Source organism: Talpa occidentalis, unplaced genomic scaffold (genome assembly GCF_014898055.3).
Source record: "Talpa occidentalis isolate TD23 unplaced genomic scaffold, MPIMG_talOcc4v2.1 talOcc4.2, whole genome shotgun sequence".
In the NCBI taxonomy this organism is placed as follows: Eukaryota; Metazoa; Chordata; class Mammalia; order Eulipotyphla; family Talpidae; genus Talpa; species Talpa occidentalis.
Window position 1 is genome coordinate 18,586,481 of NW_023602073.1, and position 22,343 is coordinate 18,608,823.

Sequence of the window (22,343 nt, forward strand, 5' to 3'; positions counted from 1 at the left end):
AAGAAACTTGGTGAGAGAAAGAGAAATACTGAGAGATGAAGAAGCAGCTCAGAGAGACAGGCCAGGGTGGCAGTTCTCCAGCTCTGTCTAGAGACTCTGACGGTGAGTGAAACTGACAGATGAACATACACAAGAAACAGGGACACAGAGTCAGAGATAGTGACAGAGCGGGAGACAAACACGGAGCTACAAAGAGTGACAGCCCAAGACACACACACAGATAGACCAAGAGCGAGACAGAGCAAGGTAAACAGGATGGGGTGCAGAGAGGGACAGAGACAGAGAAACCAAGACAGACAAATGGAGAGAGCGCCATATCATCACGAGATAGTGTAAAGAGCCTTGACAGATAGAACAGAGGGACGCAACACACAGACACAGAGATCAAGCTACACAGTCAGTGGGAGAAACACACAGATGAGACGGAGAATTACAAGACGAGACAGGCGCAGAGTAGAGACAGATTCAGACAGGAGGACAGATGCAGACAAAGACGGGAGACATAGCGACAGGGCGAGGCAGGGACAGAGAAACACACAGCGAGAGAGATCCGTAGGGACAGACAGCAGTCACACAAAAAGAGAAACAGAGTGGGGGTACCAGAGTCAGAGAGAAGATAGAGGATACAGAGACAGATTCAGCGAGTAGAGACGAGGGAAACAGACTGATAGAGATGTGGACAGAGACATGCGGAAAGAGTGAGAGACAGACGGAGGCAAATGGAGACACACAATGAGACAGGGAGAGAAGCGACTGCCAGAGACAAATGGTACAGAGACAGATGCACAGCGAGAGAGGACTCAGAGGGACAGAGAGACATAGGTAGACAGACAGACACAAAGGAAACAAGACAGAAATAGACAGGAGACAGAGCAGAGACAGACCCACAGAGAGAGAGAGCAGACACAGACATATACACAGCAAGAAAGGGAGAGACAGAGACCAAGAGAGACAGAAACTGATAGATCAACAGGGTGAGAGGAATAATAGAGACATTGTACAGTATGAGACTTGACAGAGAGAGAGAGAACGCAGTGCGAGTGAGACAGACATAGAGATGAGGGAGACACAGGCAGGCAGAGATGTGCACAGATATGGAGACAGGGACAGAGTGAGTGAGAGACAGAAACACAGACACAGAAAATACAGGACAGAGGTGGTCTGTATATTAGAAACACAGACGAGACAGATACATCACACAAACTGACAGAGACAAATGGTACATAGAGTCACACACAGCAAGGGAGATTTAGAGGGACAGACACAGAGATAGCCAGAGATACAGTAAGAGAGAGAGAGGTAGAAACAGAAAAACTGGAAAACACACAAACAGGCAGATACAGGGGAGAGAGACAGAGCCATAAAGAGATCCACATCGAGAGAGACAGAAACAGATAAACAGGGTGAGAGGCAGACAGTGAGAGAAACAGGGAGACAGAGACCGGCAGATAGACACATACACCCAGAGACAGTGAGAACAAGACAACTGGAGAGACACACAGCAAGAGAGGGACACAGGACGGCAGACATGCAACAGAGACGTGTATAGAGACTTGACAGCTACAGATAGAAGGGCATAGAGAAAGAGGCAGAAAGAGAGAGAAAGAAATACAACACATCAAGAGGGATACAGGAACAGGCACAGGAGAGAGAGAGTTACAGAGAGGTACAGAAAGGCAGAGACAAAGATAGTGTAGAGAGACTTGACAGGACAGACACACACAGACGACACAGAAGAACAATATTCAGAGACAGTGAAGGAGAGACACATACAGTGTGTATGAGACAAGGAAAGACAGATGTATAGAATGATGGAGACAGGTGGGGACAGAGAGAGACCGATCTACCGACAGACGAGACATGGACAGAGGCCGACAGCGACAGAGATAGAGAGGATCCTGAGATACACAGGAGACGAAGGCAGGCAGAGAAAGGGAGAGTTAACACAGAGACAGGTGGAGAGGCCCAGAGAATGAGAGACAACGGGAGAGACACTCAGGGGCAGAGGCAGCCAGACAGACCAAGTGACAAAGTCAGCCAAATCTAGAACAGACGTCAAGATAGAGACAAACACTGAGAGACACTGATGGAGAAACAGCACACAACAAGAGATGCACAGAGACAGGAGACACACAGAAAGGGACACATCAACAGAGAAAGATAGATACTTAGACAGGAGAGATGAGGGAGATAGATGAGAAAGAAACAAACACAGCAAGAGCAGAGGGAGAGGGAGCGGTACAGACACAGGACAGACAGATCCGCAGATGGAGAAAGACCGAAACAGACAAAGGGACACAGAGACACAAAACAAAAGGAGAGACAGAGACAGACAGGGACGCCTATGGAGAGACAGAAACAGAGATAGACCAAGAGGGATCCTGACACAGAAGCAGAGATTGAGACACAGAAAAATATAAAGACAGACACTGAAAGAGAAACAAACAGGATGAGAGGCAGAGATACAGAGATAAAAGAAACAGACAGAGACACGCAGCAAGAGGGAGACAGAGACAAAGGATATTTCTGTGTTTCTCATCTTTGTAGAACACAGCAATACAGAGACAGACAAGTTACAAAGATGAGAGACAGAGTAGAGACAGTGAGTTACAATGAGACAGAAAGAAATACAAGGCAGGAGAGATCCCTGGAGACAGACAGAAAAGTGGACAGAGAGAAGCAGGTAACTGAGACAAAACACAGGTAGAACGAAGACAGGAGGATACAGAGAATATTGTGCAAGAGAAAAGGGACAGTAAGAGATGCAGAGATGAGGAAAACAGACTGAGACAGACACAGAAGCTTAGAGATCGAGTGAGACAGAGACAGTTACTAATAGAGGGAGATGGTGAGAGACAAACACACAGATCGCTGCCCAGAGGATGAGAGAGACACAGACAAAGTGACAGACAGCCAGAGACTAAGAGACAGAAACTGACAGCTCAACAGGGCAAGAGGCTGACAGAGACAGGCAGAGATACAACCAGACAAAAGATAGTGTGATAGTCAGAAGGAGAGACAGAAGACAGAGACAGATCCTGAAGGTGACACACATACAAAGAGGAGAGAAAGAGACTGAGATACACAGTGAGATACAGAGGGACAGAGAGGTAGACGGAGAAGCCGGGACAGGGAGACCAAGATAGAGACACACACAGTGACAGAGACAGACAAAGCAGGTCGGGAGCTCTTACCTGTGGTCATTTAAATTTCTCAAACCCGAAAGAGTAAATTAGTGGTTTTTGCATGTTTAAAATGATCAGATTTTTCAAATTTGCCATCTACCTGAGTGTCTGTGTACTCTCCGTGCTTATCAGTGAGAGTATACTACATATGGTCACCTGAAACGTTCAGGAGATTGAGCACCCCTCAAGTATTCTGAACCAGAGTGGAGCTGTGTGGCCCACACCGCGAGCAAGGAATTCCTAGTAACACTCAAGTCAGTATTTGACAATTTTTTAAAACTTACCTGAGGTGATCAGAGGTGAGAACTCGCACTGGAACAGGAGTCTTGGGGGGAGGGAAGGGCTTGGCCGCAACAGCGCTGGCCCTTCCCAGCACCAGTCACTGGCACACACAATTCACCTGAGTTTACAGCTTCCTCCTGACACCACAGCTGGATGTATTTCAAAGTATGAAATGTTCCTGGGCCTCTCTGGTGGTGCAGGCGGTTGAGCGCCACACTGTGAAGCTGTCCGCGGCCTCTGCAGCGTGGGTTCGATCCTCACCAGCCGGCGGGAATCCCACATGGCGCAGCAGCAGACCTCTCCTCTCTTGCCCGCTGCTCCCCTCAGCAGTGTGTTTCATTCAGTCTGCCTGTTCTGTTCCCCGCTCTCTCTGGTGAATCCTCTCACCCTCCCAGGCATCTGGCCTGTACCCCGGTTCCTGTATCAATAAATAAATCTGAAAAAAAAAAAAATACTAACACAGCCAGTTGTAATTTTTTTTACCATGAAAGATAAACCAGAAGTAAAAGCAGATTATAAATGTTGCCAGGGACAACATTTATACCAGGTACATTTATATTACCAGCCCACTAGTTATATAGAAATGTAAGATTGCATCTTTGTAGATGGTCTATCTAGGCTATCACAAAGAAATTTAAAAAAATCACAACACAGCTCCACTTACTAAGCAAATTTGATGTGTAATAAAACAAAGCTCCCCACAAAAAGTCTTGGACAACAGGCACTCTGTGGATAATGCAAGCAAACATCTAAAGAAAATTACACCAGTTCTCCTGAAACATTTTCCTTTCTTCACATTTTGAAAAACCCTTTCTGTGAGGCAGAATTACCTGGATATCAAAGTCATTCAAATACACTACAAATAAAACTAGCAACTGCTACCCATGATCAATACTATGTAAAGTTCCTCAGTAAAATACAGGAAACTGAATTCAAAAGCACATGCTCAAAATACACACCACGACCACCTGGGAATCATTCGTGATTCAAGGATGTTCCAACAATAACTTTAGGCCTCCACATTAACATACAAAATGATCATATAAACTGATGCAGAAAAATAAATTTTGCAGAATTGGACAAAATTCAAGACCCTTAAATCAACATTCGAGGGAGGCACAGAAGGAAACCTCATCAGTGTAACTCAGGGCCTAGATAAAAGCCCACGGTCAGCATCACATTCAATAGTAAAACCTGACATCTTTCCCTCCATGATCAGAAAAAAAGGCTGTGATGTAACTCACCACAGCACTGGGGGGGTCCATGTAGAACCAGGCAAGCAAAAAAATTCAAATCATCCAAGTGAAAAAACAATAGTAAAATCTGTTCAGATGACATATGCGTAACTATCGAAGAATCCACACACAAAAAAATTAAAAACAATTTCTTAATAAAGTTTCAGGATTACATTATTCAACACATAAAAATCAGGGACCAATCCAAAAAATAAACTAGCATTACAATGACATTAAGCACCATATCAAAAATAAAATCCTTGGAAATGAACTTTGGGTTGGACTGAAGACATACTGGATGCTGGGAAGTCACTGAAGAAAGACGCCGTGAATGGAAGCATACGCCATGGCAGGCTGGGGAACACTTGGTATATTAAAGTTGACACCAACAAAGTGATCTGCAGATTTAGTATAACTGCTACCAAAACCCCAAAAACATTTATGGCAAAAATAGACACATTCTAAAATTCACATGGGATATTCAGGGGATAATGAATATCAGAGAAAGTTTATGGTCTCACACTCCCCAATATTAAAACACTTTAAACAGTAAACCCAAACAGAAACCTCATGTCAAATACACTAGACAGTGGTACTTACGCCTGATACAGAAAGGACAATCAATGGTATTTTTAAAAAATGGTGTTCAAGTGCAAGAGAAGGAATCTGAACCCTTACCTAACACCATATATACACATGAACTTAAAATGTATTAAAAACTTAAAATGGTGGGCCTCCCTGGTGGCGCAAGGGGTTAAGATGCAACCTATGAAGCTATCCCCAGCCAGGGAGCTACCCACATGGCACAGCAGACCTCTCCTGACTCACCTGCTGCTCCCCTAAGCAGTGTACTTCAGTTGATTTACCTGTTCTGTTCCCTGCTCTGTCTCTGGTGAAACCTCTCATCTCCCACTCCTGTGCCCCAGTTCTTATATACATACATAAATCTTAAAAAAAACACCACCTTAAAATGGGGGCCTCCCTGGTGGCACAGGGGTTAAAGTCTCAGTGCTATCAAGCTATCACCAGCCACTACAGCACGAGTTCCATCCCCGGCCAGGGAGCTACCCACAAGGCCCTCTGCTACCCACAGCAGGCCTCTCCTGTCTCCCCCACTGCTCCCCTCAGCAGAGCATTTCAGTCAGGCTGCCTCTCCTGTTCCCCACTCTGTCTCTGGTGAATCCTCTCACCCTCCACACCTCTGGCCTGTACCCCAGCTCTTGTATGCATAAATAAATCTTTTTAAAAAAAATAAAAATCTTTTAAAAAAAACTTAAAATGTGTAACTATAAATCTCAAAGAACAAAATATCAAAATAACTCATGAAGCCCAATTTGGCACCGATTTTTTCACTATGACATTCAAACACAGGCAACAATACTATAAACACACAACTGTGGTTACATCAAATACTGAACTTGTGCACATCAAATTTAGCAATGAAGAAAAAAATTGGAAAGCATATACTTTAAAGGAATTAATACCAAGACTATGTAAGGAAGGAAATAAGCATTACTAGAGCAGAAATATGAAACAGAAATCAAAGACAATGAGGAAAAAAAAAACCCAAAAGTTGATTCTTTGATTAAAAAGAAAAACAGACAAGCCTCTAACTAGAATCTCTAACCCAGAGAGGGAAAAACCAATAAGTAAAATCAAACAAAGAGAGGTTACAGAAGACAGCCGGGAAATAGAGAATCATAAGAGACTACTATGAACATCTTTATAGCAATAAATCAGAAAATCTAGAATAACAAACTCTTAAAACCATGCAACCTTCTAAGCCAAAATGGGAAGAAGTAGAAAACCTGAACAGAACAAACCAAAACAATAATCAGAAGTATCTCCAAAAACAAAAGCCCAGGGGTGACCTTCCCGAGTTGTTGGCGTGCCGGTCGGGCGGCCGTAGCCGGGGGTCGGGGTCGGCGCCGAGATGTTTCAGAGCCTCATTAAAAATGTTTGGACCCCCATGAAGCCCTACTATACCCAGGTCTACCAGGAGATCTGGGTAGGAATGGGGCTGATGAGCGTCATCATTTACAAGATCAGGAGTGCTGATAAAAGAAGTAAAGCTTTGAAAGGTCCGAGTCCCGCACCTGCCCACGGCCACCACTGACCGGCCCTCCGCAGCGCAGGCTGATGGAGCCGGCAGCGTGGGACGTCCCTGTGCCCTCGTCCAGCCCCGTCTCCTCCTTGATGTGAATAAATGTCCCTGTGAGACCGGCAAAAAAAAAAAAAACAAAAAAACAAAAGCCCAGGACCGGACAGTTGAGTAGTGAGTTCTACCAAACCTTCAAAGATAAACTAATACTTATCCTCTCAAATTACCTCAAAAAATTCAGGAAGAGGGAATTCTTCCAAATACATTTTATCAGGCCATTGTTACGCTAACATCAAAACCAGACAAGAACATCATAAAGAAAGAAAACTACAGACCAAAAATCCCTGCTGAACAGAGATGCAAAAACTCTCAACCAAGTCTTAGTAAACCAAACTCAACAATATTAGAATATTAGAGAATCACACACTTTGACAAATAAAATTTATTCCAGTGATGAGAGGGTGGTTCAACACTCATAGCAGGAATTTAGAAAACCTAAATAAGGGACCAGGAAAAAGACTAATTATAATAAAGTAAAAATCAAAATCAACAAGCAACTATAAACCAGAGACACACTGTGGGAGGAGGGGAAGAAGGGAGTAGGATCAAAACAAGGGTGGGGGGTGGGAACTGTACGGGGAATATAGCCAAGATGAAAATGCATACATTGTACAAAAATGAAAAATGATGTAAACAATATATAAAATAAATCTCCAAGCAATATGCAAATAGAGGCAGTCTACCTCAACATCATAAAGGACATGTACGACAAACTCAGAGCTAATAACATACTCAATGGGAAAAACCCTGAAAGCTTTTCCTGTGAGATCAGGTATAAGACAAGGATGTCCACCTTCCCCACTATTATTCAACACAGTATTCAAAGTCCTGCTTAGAGCAGCTAGGCAAGAGAAAGAGATGAAAGGAATCCAAATGGGAAAATAAGTTAAAAATACAAGGTACAGGCAACATAATATACATAAAAAATTTCATAAAAAACTATTAGAAAAAACAATCAGTTCAGGGAATAGCAGGCTACAATATACAAAAATACGATGTGTTCTCATGTAAACAGTGAACTAAAGGAAGGAAATCAGAAAACAATCCCATTTTCTGTCATTGGATCTTTCAGAACTAGAGGCTCTTCACCTCTACTTAAGCTGACAATGAAGAGAGTAAACATTAATGAAGAGAATCAGAACTGAAAGAAATTACCACGGATGTCATGGAAATAGAGAGGATCCTAACAGATTACCATGAACAAATACGTCACTAAAATTGGTAATTTTGATAAAATGGAAAAATTTCTAGAAAATGTAGTTTATCAAGACAAACGACAAAGAAAAAGAGTTGGACAAACTGATCACAATTATGGAAACTGAAGCACTAATAAAAAAATGCAAAAATCAACAAGTGGAACTTTTTAAAAGCTTTTGTACAACAAAATCAAAAAAATGAAAAAGCAACCTGAAAAATGGGAAAAAAATTTTACAAACCATATCAGATAAACAGCTAATATCCAAAATATATAAAGCTGAATTGTATAACTTAAGTATATGTAATATATACTATTACAAAAAATATATATTCTATATATTTTCATATTGGCAGATGAAATAGATATTTTTCCCCAAGAAGACATCTAATCAGCCAAGAATGAAAAAATGTTTACCACCACTAACCATTAGAAAATACAAATCAAAACCAGTAAGGTACGTAATATTTGTATAGATGTCGACATACAGACAGACATAAGTACATATGGATGTATGGAGAGAGCTACAGAGATAGATGGATACCTATACACAAAATGGAATATTATTCAGCCAGGATAAAGAAATCCTACCAGTAATAACAACATGGATGATCCTTGAGGATATTTTGCTAAGTGAGATAAGTTAGATCAAGACATACTGCAACATTTCTCATATATAGAATATAAACAAGCAAAACTCATAAAAATGAGTAGAATGTTGGTTACCAGAGATGAGATTACAGGGAAGGAGAAACATGAAGGGCAAAAACTTGCAACAACCAGTAAATAATTCCCAGAGAGACAATGCACAGTATAGTAAATATAGATAAAAATGTTGTATTAGGATTATCAAACATGCTAAGTGTCTTTAATTTTCACGACCACAGAAAAAAATGTGACAGAGGCCATCGTATTACATAGCAATCATATTACAATATACCATGTATCAAATTAACATGATGTACATTTTAAATTTATTTTATGCCCCAACATATTTCAAGAAAAACAATGAAAAATTCAACTGAGAGCATCAGTATCAGAGTGGATAAAGCACAGGAAAGATTCTGTGAGTTTGAGAGAAACTTGCAAATATCTGGACAGAGAGAACCAAGAATGAAAAATGGGAGGAAAAAACCCCAATGGCATGTCTTCAAAAGAAAGTCTTCCACTATTGGCGTCAAAAAAAGCTTCTGCCCCCTTTGCTGTCCTGCAACAAGTCATAGGTCAACAATTTACACTTTAGAGATCTTCAAGACACATGATACTGGGGACATGAGCTTGAGGCAGTGACTTAGGCGAAACCTGAACTCACCTCTTCCCGGGGAGAAACATGGAATGTACATGGAATAATTTACAAAGGGAGGAGGCCTGAAAGCCAGATAAATGGAGATCCTACAACACAGGCTGAAAGGACAGCACCGAGAAGCACAGACGAGGACCGGAGACCAGCTCCTCCCGAGGAAGGCGACTCACCCGGGGTGTGGAGAGTCAAGGCCAAATGGGATTCTGAAGGGGAGGGGTGACCTCAGGGGAGGGGGCGGCAGTGCCCCATCAGGAATCCCAGCTTTCACGTGTGCACAGCACAGAGAAGTCCAGTGTTGAGGGTTGAAGAGAAAAACACCCACGAGTATCTACAAATGATAGGGCATGGAGGAGTCACCCTGAAAGACTCCCCCCTTTTTGCCCCCCACCTCAAGCCAAACACACAAATCCATTCACCATGGGATTCAGTGCAGTAACTCTGGGCTGACAGGAGCCTAAATCATAGGTAATGAAATAGTTGCAGTACTGGAATAGCATCTGGAATGAGCCCAGGTCTGAAAACTGATGGGAGGCCTCCCTGGAGGCGCAAGGGATTACAAAGCAGCCTATGAAGCTATCCGCAGCCTCTGCAGCACGAGTTTCAATTCCCAGCCAGGGAGCTACTCACCTGTGCAGCAGACCTCTCCTGATTCTCCCGCTGCTGCCCTCAGTAGATCCGTCAGTTCTGCTCCCCACTCTCTCTCTCTGTTGAATCCTCTCACCACCCCCCACCTCTGGCCTGTACCCCAGTTCTTGTATGCATAGTAAATCTTTTTTTAAAAGATTAAAAAAAAAACTGATGGGCACCGTCTTGGCAACTTCATGAAACCTTGCTAATTCCAGCAGCCAGTGGCTCCATGCTGGAACCCCTTCCCCCCTAAAGACATTCCTCTGTGTAGGAAATATAACTATGCATCACTGCCCAGCACCAAGAACGGCTGCACATCACCTAGTGCCCAGAATCTCCCTGCCATCACCACACGCATCATCACACAGCACCTGCAACAGCTACACACGCTGCCAGCATCTGTAACCACTGAGGATCAGCACATGAACATGTGACACTCTTGTAAACACACAAACATGGAATTCTGTAGGGTGTAAAGCTGCGTCACGAGTCACTATTTCCACACAATTTTAAAAAACAGTAGTGTAAGAATCATACATCTATGTAAAAGGTTACACAATGTAAAATACATGTCATTCATAATGGCAATAATATAAAGCTAGTGCAGAGAGATGCTGTAAGAGTCTGTGTGTGAAACAGAAGTTGTATTGTTTGATTAAACAGATTGTGTCCTAGGTAAAGAGTTGTTATGTAATCCCCATGGTAACCAAGAAAACAAAAAAAAATTTGATGACAAGAGTGTTTATAATTATTACAGTGCTGTCCATCTGAGACATTTATAACCAATGTTACCTCTTATATTTTTAAATATTAAAAAATAAATGTATGCACTTCACCAAAACAATAAAATGGAAAAAAAAAGACTAAGCATGTCACCACAAAAATCAGTGAGACCCCCAGGGACACAGCAGAGAGGAAATGTGGCACAAAAGAGTCACAAGTGCAGACCCTAATTTAAAATGGTAATTGTAGGCACTCCCTACTTGGTGGGATGAAAGCAACCAAATTCTCACTAACCTGTATCTACAAGAGACTCAGACCCACAGGAATACACAGAATGTATGTAAAAGTGTGAAAGATTCCAGGCAAATGATGGCCACGGAAGAGCAGCATTCACCACAGTAGCATCACGGGAGGATGCCTGACTCAGAGAATCTCAACCAAGCCAGACGTGGCATAATGACAGCAAATTCACTGGGAAGAAATGTCCATGCCTGTGCACCTAAAGTTGGGGTTCACGAGTATAGAAAGCTCTTCCAAATATATTGACAGAATTGTAGCAAGAAACGCAAAGGAACACCACAGTAAGAGGCTGAGGCCCCAACCAGCTGCAAAAACAAGTTCAATAAAGAGTGGGACATTTTAGATTCCTTAGGTGTCACAGATCTAGCGACAACCCGGGCAAACTTCAAAATACACCACCTCACCTTCTCCATCGGTCATAAAGTTTTCTCCAGTACAGTAACCTGTGTGTCCACGAAACAAGCCTTAAAATAGAAAAGACAAATCATGTCAGTATTTTTTGTGGTCACAGTAAAATGAAACTAGAAATCAAAAGCCAGCAGCAAACTGAAGTTTCATAAATAAGGGGAATTTGACCACCACTTTGCAATCAGCAGGACTTAATAATTCAAAGTGATATGAGAAAATATCTCAAGACAATTCCAAATGCAATACCCCTTACAGGACAAGTATACTAAAAGTGAAGTATACTAAAAGTGACATTTGAGGAAATAAGGATTTACATGCAAAACTAAGAGGGCTCTCAATTGAAAAACACAACCTTACAGCACAAGGAATTAGAAAAGGAGAGTGACCTCACCGCAAAATGAGCAGGGATGGTGAGATCTAAAGATAAAACTGCAATACACATAATAGTATTGTAAACTGTAGGAAAATATCAATGAAAGGAAGCTTGTATTTTAAAGAGATTTAAAAAGATAGCTACATTAATAAAAGATAATATTCCGGTGATAGCAGAAGTAAAGCAGATATAAAGTGACATAAATAGAACTATGAGGCAAAGGTGAACAATTTTATGCCAACAAATTGGATAACTATTAACATGTATAAATTTCTATAAACATTTTAAAAATCACACAGGTCTATCTATACCTAGTATTTTATTTTATATAATTCTTACATAATTTTTCATTTTTGCACAATGTTGTATTGTGCAAAATATATGTTGGTTATATTCCCCACACAATTGCACCCCCTCGTTTTGACCTTAATCCTTCCTCTCTCCGCCACCCCCCTCCCCCGTAGTGTGTCTCTGGTCCATAGTTGCTTGTTGATTTTGATTTTTACTTTCTTATAATTAGTCTTTTTCCTGGTCCCTTATTTAAGTTTTCTAGATTCCTGCTATGAGTGAGACCATCCGGTATTTTTCTTTTTCTTTCTGGCTTATTTCACTGAGCATGATCCCCTCTAGCTCCATCCATGTTGCCGCAAATTGCATGAGTTTATCTTTTTTGATTGCAAAACCATAAAATATATAGAAGGAAATATAGGTGAAACACTACATGACATGCACCTCAAAGACATCTTTACAGACACATCGCCCAAAGCAGTGATAGTGAAGGCAAAGATAAACAGCTGGGACTACATCAAATTAAAGAACTTCTGCACAGCAAAAGAGACAATAACCAAAACAAAGAGACACCCCACGGATTGGGGGAAATTTTTGCACACAACACTAATGATAAAGGACTGATCACAAAAACCTAGTATTTTTAAAGAGTAATCCATCCCCACCTAATAAAAGTCCACATGTATTCAGTGGATAATTCAAGCAAGCAACTTTTAATGAAAAATTATACCAGCTTTCCTCAGACACTTTCAAAATGTGAAGAGAAGAAAAATTCTTCTAGGAGGGCAGGATTAATTGGATATAAAAGCCATGCAAATACACTACGAATAAAGAAAACTAGAAACTTCTACCCATGATGCATATTGATGCCAAAGTCCTCAATAAAAGATCAGAAACTGTTTTCAAAAGCACATTAAGGAAATACACATCATGATCAACTGGGATTAATTCCTGGAATTAAAGGCAATTTAAACAGATGGAAATCAGTAAATGTGGGTGCCACATTAACAGAATGAGGTGGAAATTACACGATCATATCAACTAATGCAGAAAGAGTTTAACAATATTCAACACTGTTTCTAAACAACACTGTTTCTATAAAAACACTCACCTAAGCAGGAACAAAAGGAAATTACTTCAGTGTATTAAAGGCCACCATCACATTCAATAGTGGAGGATTAAAGACATTTCCTCTATAATGAGGTAAAAGGCAGTGACACCACTTAATCATGGTCATTCAACAGACCTGGATGTCCACGCAGAGCAAATTGGCAGGGAAAAGATTATTTAAATGCATTTCTCTGCTCAGAGACAGCACTGTTACAGGGCAGGGAGAGGGGCACCCCAGAACCCTCAAGCACCCGAAGTTACCCATCCCCACGTGGGTAAATGTCCACCCAGAACAAGGCCAGAAAGCTGCCACCAGTCTAAAGCTCCTCTGGCGGGACCCCATAGAAAAGGATCAAAGAAACAACCAGACAAGTCTGGGAGGAAAACAGCAAACTCAAAATCAAGATAAAAGCTGCCACTGTTATCCTCCCCATGGGTCTCTCACCCATGTCTGTTTCACCCAGTCCAGGACCAGGAAGCAAGTGCAGCTTCTCCACATGTCTCTATGCTCCACGTGTCTCTCTGCTCCACGTGTCTCTCTGCTCCAAGTGCCTCCTCCAGGTCTCCTTCTGGCTCCCCATCCCTACTTCCTCCCTTCCCCAGTCTCCTCCAGCTTCCTCTCCTCCCTGCTCAGCTCCACCCTCCTCAAGGTGGGGCAGGGAACCTGGAACCTCCCCTATTCCTGGGCACCACCCTGTTACATCATGACATATATTAAAAACCATGAAGAATTATTTTCTTTGTTGTTGAGTCTCATCAGCTCTTTGTAGATTTTTGTGATCAGTCCTTTATCATTAGTGTTGTGTGCAAAAATGTTCTCCCAGTTGGTGGGGTTTCTCTTTGTTTTGGTTATTGTCTCTTTTGCTGTGCAGAAGCTCTTTAATTTGATGTAGTCCCAGCTGTTTATCTTTGCCTTCACTATCACTGCTTTGGGTGATGTGTCTGTAAAGATGTCTTTGAGGTGCATGTCATGTAGTGTTTTGCCTTCATTTCCTTCTATATATTTTATGGTTTCAGGTCTTATGTCTAGTTCTTTAATCCATTTTGAGTTGGTTTTTGTGCATGGTGTGAGGCAGTAGTCAGGTTTCATTCTTTTGCATGAGGCGACCCAGTTTTCCCAGCACCATTTATTGAACAAACTTTCTTTGCTCCAGTGCATATTCTTTGCTCCTTTGTCAAAGATTAGTTGACCATAAATCTGTGGGTTTATTTCTGGATTTTCTATTCAGTTCCATTGGTCCGTGTGTCTGTTCTTGTTCCAATACCATGCAGTTTTGATGATTATGGCTTTGTAGTATAGTTTGAAATCTGGGAGTGTGATGCCTCCATTCCCTTCTTTTTTTTTTTTTTTTCAGGAAGGTTTTGGCGGCGCCATATGAATTTCATCAATATTTTTTCTATTTCTTTGAAGAATGACATTGAAATTTTAATTGGAATAGCATTGAATCTGTATATTGCTTTTGGTAGGATGGCCATTTTGGTAATGTTAATTCTTCCGATCCATGAGCAGGGGATGTCTTTCCATTTCTTTGTGTCTACTTCTATTTCTTTTGACAGTGTTTTATAGTTTTCTTTGTAGAGGTCCTTTACTTCTTTTGTTAGGTTTATTCACAAGTATTTGATTTAAAAATGGGCAGAAGAGCTAAAAAGAAATTTCTCCAAAGAGGAAATACAAATGGCCAACAGGCATATGAAAAAATGTTCAACATCACTTGCAATCAGGGAAATGCAAATCAAAACCACAATGAGATACCACCTCACACCAGTGAGGATGGCACATATTAAAAAAAACTAGCAACAAGAAATGTTGGCGAGGTTGTGGAGAAAAAGGAACTCTCCTGCACTGCTGGTGGGAGTGCAAACTGGTCCAACCACTATGGAAAGCTGTGTGGAGCTTCCTCAACCTATTAAAGATAGAACTTCCATATGATCCAGCAATTCCACTCCTAGGTATTTACCCAAAGGACACAGAAACAATTCCAAAGAGCACTTGCACCCCTATGTTTATAGCAGTACTATTTACAATAGCTATGCTTTGGAAACAACCCAAATGCCCAAAAATAGATGACTGGATCAAGATGATGTGGTATACATACACAATGGAATATTATTCAGCATTCAAAAAAGATAAACACATGCCACACATCTGGCCTGTACCCCAGTTCTTGTATAAATAAATAAATCTTTAAAAAATATATATAATTAAGGATATAAGTTAAGGATATAAAGTTATTTAAAGATACTATGTATCACTTTTGAAAAATAAAGCATTCCAGAGCCTGGCTTCAGAAAAATGTGACTCTACTGAAACCACTGGAATGTACATTAAACATGATTCAATGTAAAATTTATGACATGTGTAATTTTGCCATATTAAAACTTTTTAAAATATGTAACAGTTAATTTTTCTAAATTACAAAATTATTTACATTCAAAAAAGTGTTTCATCAAGAAAAATCAGAAGAAAATTAAAGTTTACCTACAAAGGAACTTGAAAAAGAAAAGTAAAAATTTCAGAAGGAAAAAAATAAAGCATATATCAAAAAAACAGAGATCACAGAGACAACTCAGATGATTACTGAAACCAAAGGCTGCTTCTTGAAAAAGCTAAACAAAATGAACAAATATTGAGCCAGACAAAAAGATTTTTCTAACACAGGCAGGTAGGGACAGCCATCCTCATACCAGATAAAACAGATTTTGAGCTAAAAAAGGTAATGGGACTGGAGGGGATACTAAGTGATGATCAATGGGACAAACATCAGGAAGACAAAATACTCAACAGCGTACAATCACCAAAATACTATCACTCTGAAAACACACATGTGGCCGGGGCGTTACCCCACTCTCACCAATGGACACATCAACTAGACAGAAAATGAATAGGAAACAACTGCCTTAAAGAATTAGACCGCACAAAAAGAAAAATACCGGATGGTCTCACTCATAGCAGGAATCTAGAAAACTTAAAATAAGGGACCAGGAAAATGAATAACTATAAGAAAGTGAAAATCAAAATCAACAAAAAACTATGAACCAGAGACACTTTTTGGGGGGTGGGGGGTGGAGGGGAGGGATTGGGTCAAAATGGGGGGTTGCAATTGTATGGGGAATATAAAAATAAAATTTATTATAAAAAAAATTAGACCACATGAGTGTAATAGGGCACTGCATGCCACCAAAAGCTGAACACAAATTTTTCTCAAGTACACCTGGGACATTCTCCAGGATTGGCCACACGCAGTGTCACAGACAAACATCAACAAATTCCTGACAATTTAATCATACCGAGCATCATCTATGACCATAAAGGTATCAAACTAGAAATTAACTACAAAAAGAAAGAAGGAAAACCTCTTAATGTCTACATGGAGACTGAACAAGATACTGTGGGAAGATGACTGGGTTAACAAGAAAATCAAAGAAATCAAAAAATACCTCAAGACAAATGGCAGGGAGGACACAACCTTCCAGAACTTATGGGACACAGCAAAAGTAGTATTAAGAGGAAAATATAGGGCCTCCCTGGTGTCACAAAGGATTAAGCAACACACTATGAAGCAATTCGCAGCCTCTGCAGACAAGTTCGATCCCCGGCCAGGGAGAAACCCACATGGCGCAGCAGCCCTCTCCTGACTCGCCCACTGCTCCCTCAGCAGTGTATTTCAGTCTGCCTGTTCTGTTTCCTACTGTCTCTGGTGAGTCCTCTCACCCCCACACACCTCTGGCCTGTACCCCAGTTCTTGTATGCATAAATAAATAAATCTTTAAAAAAAAAAGAGGAAAACATATAGCAACACAGATTCACATCAGAAACAAGAAAGTGCTCAATAAATAACTTTAGTTCTCATCTCCAAGAACTAAAAAAGGAACAAAACCAAAAGCCAGTAGAAAGGAAATAATACAAATAAGAGATGAAATGGGCATCAAAAAGACAATCCAGAAGATTAATGAAACCAAAGCTCGTTCTTCAAAAAAACAGACAAACCTCTAGCTAGGTTCACTAAGAAAATGAGGGAGAAAACTCAAATAGTATCAGAAACTAAAGAGTAGAAGTTACAACAGACAGTACAGAAACTAAGAGGATAATAAGAGACTACAATGAACATTTAAATGTTGGTAAGTTCAATAACCTAGATGAAATGGACAGACTCCTAGAATCATACAATCATCGGAGACTGAATAGAGGAAAAATAGAAAATCTGAATAAACCAATCACAAGCAGGGGAAATCAAAACTCTCTCAAAAACCAAAAGTCCAAGATCAGACTTCACAAGTGAATTCTGCCACACCAGAGTTCAGGACCTAATGGCTTCACAAGTAAGTTATACCACACTTCCCTTTTGCTGTGTGTCCCATTATGTTCTGGAAGTTGTGCCCTCAGTGTCATTTGTCTCAAGGAATTTTCTCCTTTTTTTCCCCTTAAGGTTTATTTATTTATGCATATAAGAGCTGGGGGACAGGCCAGAGATGCGGGGGGCAAGAGGACTCACCACAGACAGAGCGGGGAACAGAATAGGCAGATTGACTGAAATACACTGCTGAGGGGAGCAGTGGGTGAGTCAGGAGAGGTCTGCTGTGCCATGTGGGTCACCTCCCTGGGCGGGGATAGAACTCGTGCTGCAGTGGCTGTGGAGAGCTTCATAGTACTGTGTCTTAACCCCTTGTGTCACCGGGGAGGCCTCTGTCTCAAGGAATTTTCTGATGTCTTCTTTGACTTCCTCATTAACTAAGTCTTTCAGTTGATGAACTAATACCCCATCCTGCTTTAACTTTTCCCAAAAATTTGAGAAAAGGGGAATACTTCCAAACACATCTTATGAGACCAAAATTTCTCTAATACCAAATCTAACACAAATAAAACTATAGATCAGTTTCCCTAATGAACACAGATGCTGAAGAGATAAAAACCACACAATCATATCAATAGATGCCAAGAAAGCATTTGATAGGATTCAACATCCATTTATGGTGGGGATAAATGGAACACAGCTTAATATAAGTCACATGACAAATCCACCATCATTATCATTGGGGGAAAACTGAAAGCTTTTCCACTGAGATCTGGTACAAGATAGGATGTCCCTACCACCATTACTGTTCAACTTAGTATTGAAGTCCTAGCTAGTGCCATCAGGCAAGAGAAGGATATAAAATAAATCCAAAATGGGGGGGGGGAGGGAGTAAACCAATCATGATTTGCAGATGACATATCATACATGGAGAATCCTAGTGACTCCACTTAAAAACTAATTGAAACAATCAGTTTAGCCAAGTGGCAAGTTATAAATTCAACACACAAAAATCAGTTAGCTTCTTATATATAAACAGGACTAGAAGAGAAGGAAATTAGGAAAGTGATCCCATTTACAATCACACCCCCAAAAAATTAAATATCTAGGAATAAACCTAACCAAGGGGATGAAGGACCTATACAAAGAAAACCATGACATTATTAAAAAGAAATAGAATACACAAAGAAATGGAAAGATACACCATGCTCATGGATTGAAAGAATCAACATTATCACGTTGCCATCCTACCCAAAGCAATATCAATTCAATACTCTTGTGATCAAACTTACAATGGTATTCTTCAAAGAAATAGAACAAGCATTACTGATTTATATGGAACCATAAAAGACTTCCACTAGCCAAAGGAATCCTGACAAGAATAATGGCAGCAACAGTCTTCTAGAATTCAAACTATACTAAAAAGCAATAGTAATTAAAACAGCCTGGTATGGCAACAAAAACAGATACACAGACCAATGGAATAGAATTGAGAGCCCAGAAATAAATCAACATCAATATGGACAGTTAATCTTTGTTAAAAGGACCCAGAATATACAATGGAAAGCCTCTTCAATAAGTGGTGTTAGGAAAGTTGGATTGCCACATGCAAAAGAATGAAACTAGAGTACTCACACCATACACAAAAATCAACTCAAGATGGATTAAACACCTGGACATAGACTGGAAATCATAAAATACATAGAAGAAAGCATTTCACAACACAAGCTTCAGTGTTGTAAGGAAAACAAAAGAAAATATAAACACTTGGGACTTCTACAAACTGAAAAGTTTCTGCACAGTGAAAAAAACACCATAACTAAAATGAAAAGACATCCTGCTGAATGGGAGAGAATATTTGCACAGCATACATCTGACAAGGGACTAATAACAAAGATCTACAAAGAACTCATACAACTCAACAAAAAGAAAACAAATAACCAAGTAAGAAATTGGGCAGACGAGCTAAATAGGCACATATCCAAAGAAGACATACAGATGGTCAACAGGCATATGAAAAAAAATGTACATCATTGCCTATCATTAGAGAATTGCAAACCAAATCCACAATGAGCCAACACCTTGCTCCTTTATGAATGGCCCATATCAAAATGAACATAACAACAAGTGTTGGTGAGGATGTAGAGAAAAATGAACCCTCTTATACTGCTGATGGGAATGAAGACTGACCCAGCCCCTATGGAAAACAGTGTGGAGAAGGCACAAAAGATTAAAAATTGATCTGCCATATGACCCAGCAATTCCACTCCTAGGTATCAACCCAAAAAATACAAAAGCACTAACTGAAGGGACAATTTTACTCCATGATCATTGCAGCACTATTTATAATAGTCTAACTATGGAAACAACCTAACTGTCCAAAAATGGATGAGTGGGTCAAGAAGATGTGGTATACATATACAATGGAATACTACTCAGCAATCAAAAAAAAAGACAAACTCATGCCACTTGTGGCAATGTGGATGGAGCCAGAAGGGATTGTGCTAAGTGAAATAATCTCAAACAAGAAAGACACAAATTGTCTTTCTTGTGAATCCTCTCAGCCCACCCCCACACCCCTGGCCTACACCTCAGTTCTTGTACACATAAATAAATCTTTTAAAAAAATGTGGGGCGCCTCTCTGGTGGCGCAAGGTGTTAAGACACAACCAATGAAAATGTCCGCAGCTACTGCAGCACAAGTTTGATCCCTAGCCAGGGAGCAAACCACATGGTGCAGCAGACCTCTCCTGACTTACCCGCTGCCCCCCTCAGCAGTGTATTTCAGTCAGCCTGCCTGTTCTGTTTCCCACTCTGTCTGTGGTGAATCCTCTCAACTCTCCACACCTCTGGCCTGTACCCCAGTTCTTGTATGCATAAATACATAAATCTTTAAAAAAATGTGAAAGACTCTAATAGAAAAGTGTAATGAACCAATATAGTAAAATGGCAGGAAACTAAATATACACAAATATATTGCAGTTCTATATGTAATTAAAGAACTAGCAGAAAGAAATCAGAAAAACCACCCCATATACAATCAAATAAAAAAAGACTGGATACTTTAGAGTAAATTTAAAGAAGATAAAAGACGTACACTGAAAACTGTAAGACACTGAAGGAAATCAAAGACACACACAAACACAGATATGCATGCCATGCTCATGGATTGGAAAAATTAGCATAGCTAAAATAGATACCATTATCTCTAGCAATATAAAGATTCAGTGCAACTCCCATCATATTTCCAGTGGCATTCATCAAAGAAAAAGAACCCCAAAAATCAGAAAATTATTTGGAACTACAAAACACCACAAATAGTAAAAACAATCCTGAGACTATAGAACAAAAATAGAGGTATCATGCTCCCAACTTCAAGATATACTACAAAATGACAGTAATTAAAACAGCATGCTATTGGAATAAAAACAGACATACATATCAATGGAAGAGAAAACCAAGAAATAAGCCCAGACATTTGAGAAAGGTCCAAGAACATACAATGAAGCAAGGAAAGTCTCTTCAATAAATGGTGTTGGAAAATTAGAGGACCACATTCAAAAGAATGAAACTAGGCCACTATCTCACACCATATCCATAAGGAAGTAAATACCTACATGTAAAACTTGAAAACATGAATACATGGAAGAAAACACGGGTTAGTCAACCCTCCACACTGACCCTAGAGAGGTATTTGGGGACTTGATGCCAACATCAAGGGAAATAACAGCCAAAGTAACAAATGGGACTACATTAATCTAAAACCCCTCTGCACAGTGAAAGAAGCAGTTATCAAGGCAAAAAGGCAACTTGCAGAACCAAAAAAGATACATACAAATCAAACATTTGACAAGGGGCTAATGTCCAAAATATATATGGAACTAGTGAAAGTCTACAAAAGAAAATGATTTAAAAAATTGGCAGGGAATCTAAATAGACACATCTCCCAAGAGGAAACACAGACGGTCAGCAGGCGCGTGGAAAGATTTTCATCATCTCATCATCTCCTACAATTAGGGAAATGCAAATCTAAATGAAAGTATGGTGACATCTCATAACTACAAGAAGGGCACTTATCAGTAAGATAAGAAACAACTCAGACAGGCTGTGGGGAGAAAGGAACCCTGGTGCACTGCTGACAGGCCTATCAGTGGGTGCCCTCATTATGGAACACAGTGTGGAGATGCCTCAAAATTGCTTAAATCTGCTCTCCCGCCCTCCTGTGACCAAGCAGGAATTCTTCTCCCAAACCTTCCTTTCCCCTTTGCAAAACAGCAGTAGCAGCAGCTCTCTGCCTATCTGGTCTCTGCAGGTTCTCTCTCTTTTTCCTTTCTCCTTTTCTTAATAAGCCTGTCCTTTAAAGTATTTTTAATTGTTTTTTACAATACCATATAATTCAGTTATTCCACTACTGGGTATTTGCCAAAAGGAGGCAAAACGCTAAATTCAAAGAGATAGATGCATATTCATGTTTTTTGCATCATTATTTACATTTCTCAAGAGCTGAAAATTACCTAGGTGCCCATTAACACATCACTGGATAAAATGTGTTACATATACAACAGTATTAAATAAAATCCTAGTATTTCCAGTAACATGGATGAACTTAGAGGGGATTAACTTAAAGAAATGAATCAGAGAAATACAAACAATGTATACTTTCACTCATGTTATCTAGAAAAACAAAGCAAGAAAATAAACAAAACAAACTTTTAGACTATTAAGTCCAAATTAGTGGTTACCAGGATAGGGCAAATAGAGATAAAAGGGGTCAGTTTTATATTGAATGATGGAATTAGACTTTTAGTGGTGATCTCTCTCTTTAGTAGTATATGAAAGACGCTGACTTATAATGATGCAT

General features: G+C 40.1%; 1 protein-coding gene and 1 long non-coding RNA gene across 3 annotated transcripts in view; one reads left to right on the plus strand and one right to left on the minus strand.

Annotated features, from left to right (window-relative positions):
* The window catches only part of LOC119251876 (uncharacterized), a 50,576-nt gene that overhangs the window by 6,333 nt on the left and 21,900 nt on the right, over positions 1-22,343 (minus strand). For both annotated transcript variants that reach the window (XR_008552846.1, XR_008552845.1), the window contains exons 4-5: positions 11,416-11,475; positions 3,470-3,903 (exon numbers count right to left, since the gene is read on the minus strand). This is a non-coding gene — a long non-coding RNA (uncharacterized LOC119251876). The remainder of the gene's footprint in view (positions 1-3,469; positions 3,904-11,415; positions 11,476-22,343) is intronic.
* On the plus strand, positions 6,603-6,819 carry LOC119251856 (ATP synthase subunit ATP5MPL, mitochondrial). Its single transcript, XM_037519149.2, has one exon. It carries the CDS (start codon positions 6,636-6,638, stop codon positions 6,816-6,818), a length of 183 nt encoding a protein of 60 aa, XP_037375046.1. The 5' UTR covers positions 6,603-6,635; the 3' UTR covers position 6,819.